This window comes from Xenopus tropicalis, chromosome 6 (assembly GCF_000004195.4).
Source record: "Xenopus tropicalis strain Nigerian chromosome 6, UCB_Xtro_10.0, whole genome shotgun sequence".
Classification (NCBI taxonomy): domain Eukaryota; kingdom Metazoa; phylum Chordata; class Amphibia; order Anura; family Pipidae; genus Xenopus; species Xenopus tropicalis.
This window is the reverse complement of record NC_030682.2, coordinates 37,816,870-37,830,698: the sequence shown is the minus strand read 5'-3', so window position 1 is coordinate 37,830,698 and position 13,829 is coordinate 37,816,870. Positions and strand designations below refer to the sequence as shown.

At 37.5% G+C, this 13,829-nt stretch overlaps 1 protein-coding gene across 3 annotated transcripts in view; it reads left to right on the top strand.

Moving 5' to 3' along the window:
* Window positions 1-13,829, top strand: part of snx13 (sorting nexin 13) — a 73,021-nt gene that overhangs the window by 37,659 nt on the left and 21,533 nt on the right. For all 3 annotated transcript variants that reach the window (XM_002933301.5, XM_031903481.1, XM_012965587.2), the window contains 8 exons: window positions 798-886; window positions 1,882-1,965; window positions 2,532-2,670; window positions 3,638-3,726; window positions 4,649-4,748; window positions 8,818-9,011; window positions 10,385-10,489; window positions 11,631-11,763. In XM_002933301.5, coding sequence (XP_002933347.2) covers window positions 798-886; window positions 1,882-1,965; window positions 2,532-2,670; window positions 3,638-3,726; window positions 4,649-4,748; window positions 8,818-9,011; window positions 10,385-10,489; window positions 11,631-11,763 — 933 coding nt within the window. The remainder of the gene's footprint in view (window positions 1-797; window positions 887-1,881; window positions 1,966-2,531; window positions 2,671-3,637; window positions 3,727-4,648; window positions 4,749-8,817; window positions 9,012-10,384; window positions 10,490-11,630; window positions 11,764-13,829) is intronic.

Sequence of the window (13,829 nt, the reverse complement as noted above, 5' to 3'; positions counted from 1 at the left end):
CTGTTAAGGGTTTTATATTTTCTGCTTAAAACGAGGATAGACCTTGATTAATTGATCAGCAGCCTCTGTTAGATATACACAGTTTAGGGCCTAGACTATGTAGCTGGATGCAGCAAATCAGAGCTTCTCATTGTGCATATTCAATACTAAGAAAATATCGATGTTCTCTAGTCTGGATAATGTAAGTGTTTTATTAGCTATGCTTTAGTGCTTCAAGAGCACTTTTTTCCAGGCAAGATGAGGAAAGGTCACATAGGTACTACTGAACCAGGCTGGTGTGAATCACTACAGTAGGACTGTTGTGTTTTTAAAAATGTTTGGAAGGACAAGAATTGTGGATTAGGAAGAATGGAGCTCTATACACTAAACTTTGCCACTGTTGTACTTACAGGTGCTACTTTAAGATATTAAACTTAATGACTATATTTTTTAAGGCATTTTGATGAAGCATGCTATTTCATGAAAGTTTCTGTGGCTTGAGTATGGGTAATGTATATGTGCTGAGCCTGGAATAAAAATGTATATAGAAGCAATAGAAGCACAGTACACTCAAGAAAGCACAAACACAACATCAGATTTTTTTCATTACTAGTCTAATCGTTGCTGCAGAATATCCAGGTCTGGCATTTTTGTATGCTAAATATATTCAGTTTAAGTAATTCATTCTCAGTGTATAATTAGGACTTTTCTGATTGTATTTTAGGAGTGCTTCTTTTCTTTGTGTGTGTTCTATTGCAATACTTTATTTCATATGGTATAGAACTGACATAATTTGTGTGCATGTATATATATTTTAGGGTGCCTAAAGGATTTATGTGAAGTTTTACTGTATTTATTGCTACCTCCTGGAGACTTCCAGAATAAAATCATGCGATATTTTGTGAGGGTAAGACTGTTTTAACCCTTTTACATTCAGTGCAAGTATGTTTTTGTGTCTGTCCCTTGTGAAGGAAAGAATTAAATTTAATGCTCTAACACTGATCACTGTTTATGTCTCTAGTGCTTTTATAGTGAAATAGTTTCAAGCTGTAAATTTACGGATAGTTTTGTGTATGCTTTTGAAGAAATGAAAAATAATACATCTATACATAGCCTTTGTCCAGCCCTCATATGTGAGATCACTGGGCATGCAAAGGGTGTGCTTATCGACACTGAGCTTTTCAGTAATTAACTGAAGCACCTCTCTGGGCCGTTACAGTATTTCTTGTAATTATGGCCTTTACACTATAATGGCCTTTTCTCTACTATATTTTGGAACATTGTTGGTGGTATTGGGATTTGCTTTCATTCTGCCTCAAGAGCGTTAGGGTGAAGACTCACAGAGCTACTAGTTGTGTTCACGGCTACAGAAATAGACAATGGTGACCATTTACTGATAATTTTCTCTACATGTGTTTATCAGAGGTCATTTTCAGTATTGTCTATGGCAGGGTATTTTCTGGCCTTTAGTAGCCGTGGCATGTAGTTGCTACTAAGTAGCTTTGGGTGTCTTCACCCTTACCTAGGCTGGTCACTGATATTGGACTTGCTCCCAATTCTTCCCACAGATGTTAAGTTGGGCTGAAGTCAGGGCTCTGCAGAAGCATCTCAATTTCCTCCACCCCCTATCTCAGACCATGTGTGAATCACCCATAAAAAGGCCACAACATTTAAATATTGTACTAGCATTGCCTCTAGAGTTCATTTGGAACTAAGCAATGAATGTTCAGACTGAAGGCATGTTATTTTAGTAGGAATGTCCTGATACTTTTGCTCATATAGTCACCTGTATATGAAGTATATCCTAACTAGCTTGTTGTTTCAGAGAGAGAAAAAAACAGACTCTAGACACCTACTAAATATATGGATAACTGTTTAAAACGTTATTCTTTTTTCATATAGGAAATCCTTTCACGAGGAATTCTTCTTCCTTTAATAAACCAGCTCAGTGATCCTGATTATATTAATCAATATATCATTTGGATGGTAAGTTATAAAACACTAAAGATGTTTCTTTATAAAGCTGCCCTGGATTAGTGGCCCATACCAATGGATCATATATTTGCAATAGAGTAGCAAAGAGTGACTGGTCCTTCCGTTACTGAACAGAGCAGACTTTCTGCATGTTTCTTTATTAATCCCTTGGAATGCTACCCATTCATAATTTGTACTAGTGTTACAAAATGCACACAAGTAGTTTTAGATACATAGCTTGTGTACATTAATAGTAGGAACCTTTCCTGCTCTCCTGTACAATGTTTTGGTATGTGTATGCCAAGAGGTAGCCCCCAGAACACTTAGTGGTTGTGTATAGATTTAAATGCCTATAAATTATTAAGCCTGAAACTTATGTAGTTCATTAATAATTATATTTATGGAGTACAGAGTTCGAAATAAAACCAGTAAGTGGTTAAATGTAGCTGTTGTGATCTGAAATCAGCAAAACTGATGCTGTTGTTATCTGGAGTATATATGGCAGAGAAGTATGTCAGGACTTATTTGTATTATGCTTCACCTTTTCTTTTCTGCACAATTTTTCCTTTTATTTTCAGATTCATGACTTCAGTTGCAACTATGAGGCCTTTATGAATGTTATTAAATTAAGTGGCAATATAAGTGAATTGGAAGCTGTGAGAGACAAAGCTGCAGAAGAACTGCAGTATCTTCGTTCTTTGGATACTGTTGGAGATGGTATGTGTGACATAATTGTCTTCAACCTTTAATTCAAAATTGCTGTAAACAGAATAATGATCTTTATTCATAAAATATAAATGTGTACTATAAATGATACTCTCCACAAGTAATTAAAAAAACGTACATTTCCCCGCAGAACTCTCCATTTTAGATTAAAAAATGGCATTTTCAATACATTTATAGCAAAATAACTTTTACAGGGGTTTTAAAAGGCTTTACAAAATAAAAGCAGTGTAAAGTGCTGACAATCTTGAGGCATTTCTGCAGTAAAGACACACATGTAACCACAGTTAGTAAGGGGTTGTCAGTGGCTAACAAATTTGAACATTGAAATATATCTTCAAGTGTGTTATCTAGAAACACCTATTTAACCAGTTGCCATACTCTTTTCCCAGTTTAACCTGTATTCCTTGTACCCTATGCTGTCTCAGCTGTTAACTGCACAAAACCCAACTTCAGGTGAAACTTACTTAGTTGGGTATAACCATACTCATGTTGACACATATCACATCATTATCTATAAATGTTTTGCTGCATTTTTTGCATCATGTTGCACTTTGCATGACTGCAATATTCTGTTAATGTGTATTGCAGCTACAAGCACAGAAAAGCGAACAGTGTAATTAGCATTTTTAAGTTGGCCTTAACTTGTGAATGTATTTCATTAAATAGCTGCTGGTATACATTTCTCAAAGTCAATCCTGTTCTAACTGGGAGTAATAAAATTGCTTAATGCCTCCTGCCATGATTTCCCTGTGTAATTAAACTGACACAACACACAGTTTTGTGGATCGAGTGTATAAAAAGAAGCAGGAAACATCTCAATGTTAATGTTGTAAAATCCATATATGTTAGGATTAAAAAGTAGCAAAGTAAGCTTGTTCACCTATTCCTGAGAATGATTTAAATGTGCTCTGGGTTTTCTTGGAAATGACACATTCATTTTATGTTTCATTTCTACCAGATATCAACACTATAAAAAATCAGATAAACAGCTTACTCTTTGTAAAGAAAGTATGTGAAACAAGAATACAGAGATTGCAGTCGGGGAAAGTAAGTGATATGTATTGGTTGCTTTTATTGTAGTAATATGTAAGAAATAGAAGTTAGAATGGTCATACTTTTAAAACTTTCATAGTCTAAGAAAGGATTCTGTTGCCCTGTTGATACCTTTTCAATAAATAAATAAAAAAAAATATCTTGCAAGCAATGTTAGACTTAAGAACATTGGGCTAGCTCATTTACTAAAGAGGCAAAGTTTGAAGTACAAAGGATAAGTACAAGGTCGCTGTTTTTTGCACTTTTATTTACCCTGTATTATTCAACTATGCGTAATCAGGTAAAATGTAATGTGCAGTGGAAGCGCTACACTCCCTGCCTAAGGGAGCTCTTATGTTAAGCCCCCCCTAGCTCAGGATAAAGCTTCTTGTGCTACATGCCCTATGAAATTGACCAGACACAAGCTCTAGTGCTAATCAGCATTAACCTACCTACTATTTTGATATCCATCTAAATTATCTATCTAGTACAATATAAATTGCATTTTCCAAGAAATAACTATTGTTGACTGGCCATCAACCAGATATCAGCAGTCACATACAGTATTTACTGTGTGAGAGAGCCAGAATATGGATATGTAGCCCTTCACAAACAAAGCTGTGCATAACAATATAACATACAAATATAGCAATAGCTCAAACCAAAGATGTGATTCTTCCCTTTCATAAATTGCAGATATGTCAACCCTATGGTAGGAGTCAGGGGGGCAAAGTTGGGTATTTTTGTGCCACCTAAAAAATAACAGCAGAAAAACTTAGTCTGAGACACAGGTGCAATTATATATAAAGGGAGGAGCTCATAAATGAAGACCTGAGTCTATGGGCGCTAAGCCTCAAGCAAAGTAACTAATGCCAAATGTGTTTTGCATACATTACTTGCCATAGAAATGCTAAGGTATATTATATTTTTGATTTAGGAAATTGACACTGTGAAGTTGGCTGCAAACTTTGGAAAACTTTGCACAGTCCCCTTGGACAAAATTCTTGTAGACAATGTTGCACTACAGTTTTTTATGGGTGAGTAAATCTAATGCTTTTTATCTCGTTGGATTTGGTTATGTAGGAAGTGAGATTATCCAGTACTGTTTTGGCAGTTTGTTTAGCTAATAAAATACAAGATTATATATTGTACAGTTGATTTAGAAGATTTACATTCTATTGCTTTGTCTTGTTAAAAATAAAAAAAAGGTATCATAATAAAAGTTAAGTTAAAGGAGAACTACCCTTTTAAGGGTTTGAAATTAATTTGGATGGAAACAGTGAGCCACTGAAGGGTTTGCATGTGGAGCAGCTGATGAAGAAAGGTGAAATACATATTAGTGGATGAGTCTTGCAGGTACATCTATAACAGACTGAGGTAGTGATAGACAGTAGAATGTAATGCCTATATTTTCAATAGGAAAATTATATAAAGTAAAACTAGAAGTAAACCTAACTATAAAAATTAGCAAAAAGAAAGAAAATGTAATTCTAAACAACTTTCCAATATTAATTAACAGTTTGCTGCCTTAATAAAACTGATAATTAATAATTTGCATTTGTTTCACCACATGGTTACCCATAATATTTGTACTTCTTTCCTCATAAAGCCCACCTGCATTAAATATTTCCATTAACCTGCTAATTAAGAATGTAGTGGAGTATTGCACTGGGTTAACCATAGATCAAAGCCAGAAAATATAGCAGTCCCGAAAGCTTGTGTTTTATAATGTACTAAATTGGCTAATTAAGAATGTAATTGTTTCTCCCCAGAACTGTTTAGATGGCTGAACTATTATATTGCTGTGTTGTAGCAGTAGATCTACTAAAAAGCTTTCTTTAATTTTGTTAAACAAGAAACTGTTAATTCAGAGTCTATGTACAGAATTGTTTGGTGTTTGGTGTAAAATCTAAGTTAATTAGGGAGTTTGTTTATGTGTCACAAAAAACCTTTTTTATAAGAAAGAAAGCCTTGTATTTGTAGCTATCAGATTGCACACGCGAGTAACCACATACAGTATGTAGTTCCACTAGTGGCTTTTGTGTCTGTAGCTGGATGGTACTGTAGGCCTGTGCCAGCTTATGCATTTTCATCTCAATGCTTTATTCATAAAGCCAAGGGAAAAACAGATCTATAGATCTGGAGTAGAAAAATTAACTGAACATTGTCTTAATGTAAAAAAAAAAAACACGAAAAAATACTTGTGCATTAAGGCTAATTGCACACTTTGTGTGTAATAAATAAATAAATATATATATATATATATATATATAGGTCAAAAGGAGGAAAAACAGGCACTCACGTTTGTACAGGGACAAAATTGCCTGGGTGCAGTATACAAAAATAAATAGCAACAGGAAAAAAGGATGCCGCACTCACAGGTCTTGATGAAGAATAAAGAAGCTTTATTGTGTCAGACTGACACAATAAAGCTTCTTTATTCTTCATCAAGACCTGTGAGTGCGGCATCCTTTTTTCCTGTATATATATATATATATATATATATATATATATATATATATAATATAGCATTCTTGCAAAAGATCCCTAGCTATATTTATATAGCTTAATATGTTAAATCATAAACAGTGTCCATTAAGTTGTCTAAATGATACCTTTTAAAGTGCTGGTTAATCTAGAGCAGTGCTGTCCAACTTCTGCAGTGCCGAGGGCCGGAAATTCTGTCGCATACATGGTGGAGGGCCGCTAATGGAAGCCAGTATTGGCCACTCCCCCATTTTAAACCACACCCATTTTATCACAATGGTCGCTGCAGGGATATCAACCATCATTCATATGTTAAAGAATTATATTATTTCATATTAAGACATACCCTTAAATCCATATGCCTCCTCCCCTGTGGATAGCCCAGCAACCCCCAGCATATAATTACACACCTTAGGGACCATTTAATGGCTATTTCCAACTGCTAACAAACTCCCAGAACAAACCCCTGCCAGGTTCACCTCCCACAGGCAGCATAGGATAGGCAGAGTATGGCACACACAGGCAGCACTCTGCCTGTCCTATGCTGCCTGTGTGTGCCATACTCTGCCTGTCCTATGTTGCCTGTGGGTGCCATACCCTCCCTGCCCTATGCTGCCTATGTGCCATACTCTGCCTACCCTATGCTGCCTATACAAAGGCAGCATAGGCCAGGCAGTACATACAATGTCTGAGGTGTGAAGAGGTGAACAATGGGGGTGATTACAGCCTGAGCCTGAGGTGTGAACACTGCAGGGGGTGAACAATGCAGAGATTAAAAAGTGTGAACAACACAGGGGATTACATTTTTAAACAATACAGAGGGATTACAGCCTGAATCTGAGGTGAGAACCATGCAGGGGGGCAGTTAATCTCATTACTGATACCATTTAAAGCTAACACAAAGTTAATACGCTTCACTCTGTTTCTCTGGAGGCTCCCAGTCGTTCCTATTCACTTATATGCTTGTGTAGTGGTGAGCTATAACCTTAAGGTGGCCATACACGCACCGATAATATTGTACGAAACCCCGTTTCGTACGATATTCGGTGCGTGTATGGTATGTCGGCGAGTCGACCGATATCGCAGGAAGCTGTGATATCGGCCGACTCGCCGATCGGACCAGTTTGAAAAGCTTAAAATTAATGGTTTCTTATAACAAGCCATACGCTCACCAAATTAGACTACAGGTCCGGGTGCTTATGCTCCGAACCTCTCTCTCTGTAGATATTCAGTCTTCATATAAGTGCAATTAGTATACTACATGCAGTTGTGAACGGTTAGATATACACTCACCGCTTCCTCTCAGTGACCTGGGTGCAATGCCCCAGACCCGCAGCAAGGGAAAACACGACCTCAAATCGGGTGTAGAAACATCCCCGGCATGCACTAAACGGACTCCAGGACAGCGGTTGTAAAACTTTAAAAAGGCTTTATTCAAAGATCCAGACCTGACACGTTTCGTGTTTTGCCACACATAATCATAGCAGCCAGACAGGTGGGGGGGCCACACAGAGGGGGTCGAGGGCCGCATGCGGCCCGCGGGCCGCCAGTTGGACAGCACTGACCTAGAGGACCTCAGATCTTTCTAATTTGCCTTGGGGTGGGGTGGGGGAGAAGAAATGCCTGCCTGATTCCAAGAGGCCTGTAGGACCTGTCCCTGAATCTACTTTGCTTTATTATTTGCATAAGACAGAGCTTATATAACAAAGCAGCAGTTTTTTATTTAGCTTCTTTATCCCTTTGCCCACTGCCTGGTCAATTTCCTAGAACTATAATGTGAAAGGTAGATGCTTAATTATAAAAACACCTTCAAAAGGTAAATAATCTAAATAAATCAGCCTTAGTTAGAGTTTTCTGGTGTGTAGGTGGCTGGGCAACACGTGGGTGACACAGTATTCCCACTGTGCTTTATTTTCTACTAGAAAAATTTGCTTCTTTCTAATTTCAAGATAAAGAACTCTGTATTTGTCGACGTAGGGAAAAAAAAGACATGTCCATCAAGTTTTGGTGAAAAAAAACAATATCTAAAGATAAATATCTAAAGCCAATTCAATTTGGGGAAAAATTACTTTCTGACTCCTAGAGGTCAAATGAATCAATTGCAGGATCAAAACTGTGTTTTTTGGTGTGTGGATTGTATAACATTGATACATACTTAGGGGCCTCATTAAAGCACCAATTTTCACGAATTAAAAGCACGGTTGGAAAAAATTCGGAGTAACCACAATAGTTTCTGATGTGCGAAAATTCTTTTCTTGGTCGTACGAAAATATTGTGGTTGTGATCCGAAAGTCTCCCATAGGATTCAATGGCACTCTACAGCTCCAACCTGGCCAAAAGAAAGCCACGATACCAAAGCTTGAATGAATTCCAAAATTGTCATAGTCTTTGCGAAAAATACAACTTTTTCGTGGAATTTAACGAAAACCATGAAAAAGTCATACTATTTTAACAATATTATCGTGATAAATACGAAAAGTTTTAACAATTAGAAAAAATACAAATTTTTCTCATTCGCGGTCAGTCGTTCTTTAATGAATGGGCCTCTTACACATCTTTTTGTGGCACTAGATAAAAGCGCTATATTTTGTACCTTATTCTCATGTTTCCTTGCTGTAGATTTTATGCAGCAGACTGGAGGGCAAGCACATCTCTTCTTCTGGCTGACAGTAGAAGGATACCGGGTCACAGCGCAGCAGCAGCTTGAAGTGTTGCACAGTCGACAAAGGGATGGGAAGCACCAAACCAATCAAACAAAAGGCTTGTTAAAAGCCGCAGCATTTGGAGTGTATGAACAGTATTTATCTGAGAAGGTATAATGCATTTCCATTTGCTCTACCTTATGTACATGTTGTACGCTAGACTAACCTGTGACAATAATTACTTGTGATTACGGTACTGTACTTATATTTACAGTATTTACATTCGAAGTATGTTATAGATGGTCCTATAATAAGCAACTTTTTGTTTGGCTTTCATTATTTATTCTGTATGGCTTTTGGATTATTATTACTTTTTCCAGCCTGCAGTCATAAGTGCTACCAGGTTGTTGAGGTTACTCTATCCTGAGAATCATTGTAGCCCTACTAGCCCAATTGTGACAAAAAAAAATTGTAAACTATTATGTTCATGTTCCCATATATATAAGGTATACCTCTGCACGTACAGTTTTGTTTACCCATTGGTCACATTACAAGATATCTTGATTTTCTCCTCAAATATAAGTTATCAATTCCTCTGAATGGAAAACACCTAAACATCACATGCAGAATAACACATAGACGTTACGTACAAAAGTTTGCATACGATTTCCAGATCTATGTCATATTTAAAAGTGTTCCCTACTGTAGTTGTTTTTACATCTTTGCACATTTTTTTTGACCAGGTGTGGCCACACCACTGACACGCACCTTATAGGGATCATTTACTAACCCGGGTGTTAAACTGCACAAGTTCAACCAATCTGCAATTAGCTTTGAACAGTCTGCTTCTAGTTAGAAATGGAAATGGTTTTTCAAGTGTGCCAATTGTATGGGTACAACTGTCTTTGCAAATCAACTCTCATATGTTTTTAGATATATGTTTCCATGTACAAACTAATATTGAAATGAGGGATTTGGTATGTGCGTGGAGAGAATATCAGATTTGTTATGACCCAGTGCCATCTGCTGGCCAGTATTGGCAATTTTCCTCACACTATATAGAACAAAAAACATCAGCTGTTTTTTTTTTTCCCATTAATGAGATTTTCATCTGTAGTGAGTGGAAGAGTTATATGGTTTCTACGAAGCTGCAGAACTGTATGGTTATTAGATGTGCTTGTAAAATCAGCAGCAAATCCTCTTAGATTTTTTTCACTAATATTTATGCTCAAAACCACAATGAATTTGGAGAAGAAAGATAATCTTTGCTGAGAAGTAGTGCAAAATCTTCTCCCACTGAGATCCCAGACAACACTAGGTTATTTTAGGCAATACCCAATCAGGCTCCTGGTTTTCCCCATCAGTAGTTATAACACTTGTAAGTCGGCACACTTGTGGGTGGCAAGATGGTATCTATCCAAATGGGGCAGTGTTGTGACTGAATCCTGCTTTAAGCTGGCTGACTTTTTAAAAAATTTTTGGCTCCCAATGGTTCACATCAGGACAGTTCCATTGGACTTTCTATCTTTTTCACTCTCTTCCAGGCATCACCTAGAGTCCATATTGATGACTACTTATTAGCAAAGCTTGAAGAGAAATTGAACAGCGAGGACCCAACACCTGAAATTTTTGATGACATACAGAGAAAGGTGTGTATTTAATATACCTGCAACTCCAATAATGCAGTAGATTCAGTATTTCATGCACTAGACAAAAAGTCGTCATCAAGTTTGGGATCCCATATCACCCAGTCAGCATTTACTGGCCATCTAAAAACCTCTAAATGGTTGCTATGTTTGCTAGGCCTTTTGCAAAAGGCAGTCTGACATGAGATGTGACCTGCCAGGGAGTTTAATGGCCTCTGCCTGTCCAAAAGTTGTCATATGAATCATCATTTTAAAGGACAGGGAAACTATGAGCATGACTCTGTCTGTTGGGATGTATAAAAAATACTTCTAATCATCCAAAATATACACCTTTCCCTCTGCTAGAAATCCATATTTTTTAACACTGTCTGGCCTCACATTTCCTGGAGTCAAACTTACCCCCAAATGTAATGAAAGGCACTACGCTACTTTTGCCCTGAGTAGTAACCCATGGGAAGATTTTTTGTTCTAAACAGGTGCAGATTAGTTGCTACAGGTTACAGCACCTGGTTACATTTAGTGGGGGGCATTTATTAACACTGGACAAAGTTGCCTGTGGGCAGTAAGCCTTTTATTCATTGTTTTACCTGCTTATGCTTAAAAAAAGGCAATTTCAGATTAGTTGCTATGGGTTTAATGCCCAAGGTTAAATTTGCTCACTATTGGTAAGCCCTAGTGTCTTTTATTACATAAACCATTTAGAATCTTAGCCTATGCACAGAAGGCATGTTCCAGGGTAGACCGTTGTTGTTTTGGCAAAGTTCCAGTTTTCGAGGTTTCCTTGTCCTTTAATATCACTGGGTTTTTAACAGAGTATATCAGACAAGTGGAAAAATTGCTGGTATATATAAGAGAGCTGCAGAGGAAAATATATAGATATATATATATATATATATATATATATATAGGTGTTATAGAGCCTAAGGCAGACTTTGTTTCAGTGTTAGAAATGTTCTCTTGTTATTGACCTTTATGTCTTCAGATTGTGACCTTCCAGATGTTGCTGAAGTTCATCAGCGTTTAGTCCAACAGCTGCAGGGCCACAGGCAGAACATTCCAGCTCTGTATTTAGCAGTTACACATTTCCTTATTTACATTCAACAACATGTTACATTTGGACCGACCTGTGCCTTTTGCCATTAAGGTTTACGACATGATGCTGCGCAATGAGAGATTTTACCCATCCTTCCGTCAGAATACTCTCTATATCCGAATGCTGGCAGAGCTCGACATGTTAAAGGAGCCAAGTTTTAAAGGGTCAGATGATGGAGATGGAGGTATCTCAAGTGCTAAGTTTCTATTTATCTCTATAGTTTGTTCCCTTTCATTTTATCTCGGGCCGCAAATCTCTTATTCTGATGTTTTCTGTACAGCTATCAGTACTATTTATATTTTTCTTCACACTATAAGCCATATTTTTTCCATATAGGCTATAAAAAGAATTGGCACTGAAGTAGTCATAGAGTTTATTAAGCTGGCCATACACGGCTGATAAAACCTGCTGACTGAGCAGGTTGAGCCAGTTCTTGCATAGGACCTGTCTGACCAATTTCTCTCTCAAAATGGACTAGATATCTTTTGGGCAGGTTAAATTTCTGATGCCGTGTTCTTCTGACATGTGTTCATAGGCATTTATTATGAGTGCTGAACCGAGGGCCAAACTGGGCAAAGATTTTTATTTGTATATTCGGCTTAAGCAAGGATTTCATTTTGTGTCAGCTGCACATAACTATGAGTAAATCACTTACCTTCCCAAACCTTACCTATATCTGTTATTCATTCCTGATGAACAATGGGTTTCACATTAATTCACTGACCTCTCAAGTCTGCATTCTCTATAGAATTCTCTGTTCTTGCCATAAAGTACAACGTTACTATTGCTTTGTGTTGAAATCGGAACATTTTTGCAAAACTTCTCCTTATTAACAACTTTTGCATATTGTTCTCAGGTATAAAAGCACAATGTCTTATTCAGTGATATCATCCCCTTAAATGTACCTGTTCCCACCAGGTATAAATTATAATGTAATAAGTTTGTGTGTACTCACAGCATTCCAACATTCCTTATAGGAATAGAAGAATTTATGCCATGCTGTATTTCTTTGTTGCATCTACGATTAGCAACTGGATGGCATAAATAAATGATGTAGAGACTAGCAGCATAACATCTCCTGTTTATATGGTGGAGAACAGATCTGCAGAAAAAAAAAATGTTTATGGGATGGAGTGGAAATACAGAAAAGCACTGCAATAAATATATACTATTCCTCTTAGAATTCACTAGTAAAGTAACTTGGAACCTGCATGGTGGGCACTCACAGGGCTTAAAAGTATCCGGGAAAGAAATAAAGTTTATTTGTTATTTCAATGTTCTGGTCTTCCCTGAGACCTTTATATGTATGTATGTACAGTGGAGGAAATAATTATTTGACCCCTCACTGATTTTGTAAGTTTGTCCAATGACAAAGAAATGAAAAGTCTCAGAACAGTATCATTTCAATGGTAGGTTTAATTTTAACAGTGGCAGATAGCACATCAAAAGGAAAATCGAAAAAATAACTTTAAATAAAAGATAGCAACTGATTTGCATTTCATTGAGTGAAATAAGTTTTTGAACCCTCTAACAAAAAAAGACTTAATACTTAGTGGAAAAACCCTTGTTTGCAAGCACAGAGGTCAAACGTTTCTTGTAATTGATGACCAAGTTTGCGCACATTTTAGGAGGAATGTTGGTCCACTCCTCTTTGCAGATCATCTCTAAATCCCTAAGGTTTCGAGGCTGTCTCTGTGCAACTCTGAGCTTGAGCTCCCTCCATAGGTTTTCTATTGGATTAAGGTCCGGAGACTGACTAGGCCACTCCATGACCTTAATGTGCTTCTTCTTGAGCCACTCCTTTGTTGCCTTTGCTGTATGTTTTGGGTCATTGTCGTGCTGAAACACCCATCCACGACCCATTTTCAGTTTCCTGGCAGAGGGAAGGAGGTTGTCGTTCAGGATTTCAAGATACATGGCTCCGTCCATTTTCCCGTTAATGCGAATAAGTTGTCCTGTGCCCTTAGCAGAAAAACACCCCCAAAGCAAAATGTTTCCACCCCCATGCTTGACGGTGGGGACGGTGTTTTGGGGGTCATAGGCAGCATTTTTCTTCCTCCAAACACAGCGAGTTGAGTTAATGCCAAAGAGCTCTATTTTGGTCTCATCAGACCACAGCACCTTCTCCCAGTCACTCACAGAATCATTCAGGTGTTCATTGGCAAACTTCAGACGGGCCTGCACATGTGCCTTCTTGAGCAGGGGGACCTTGCGAGCCCTGCAGGATTTTAATCCATTGCGGTGTAATGT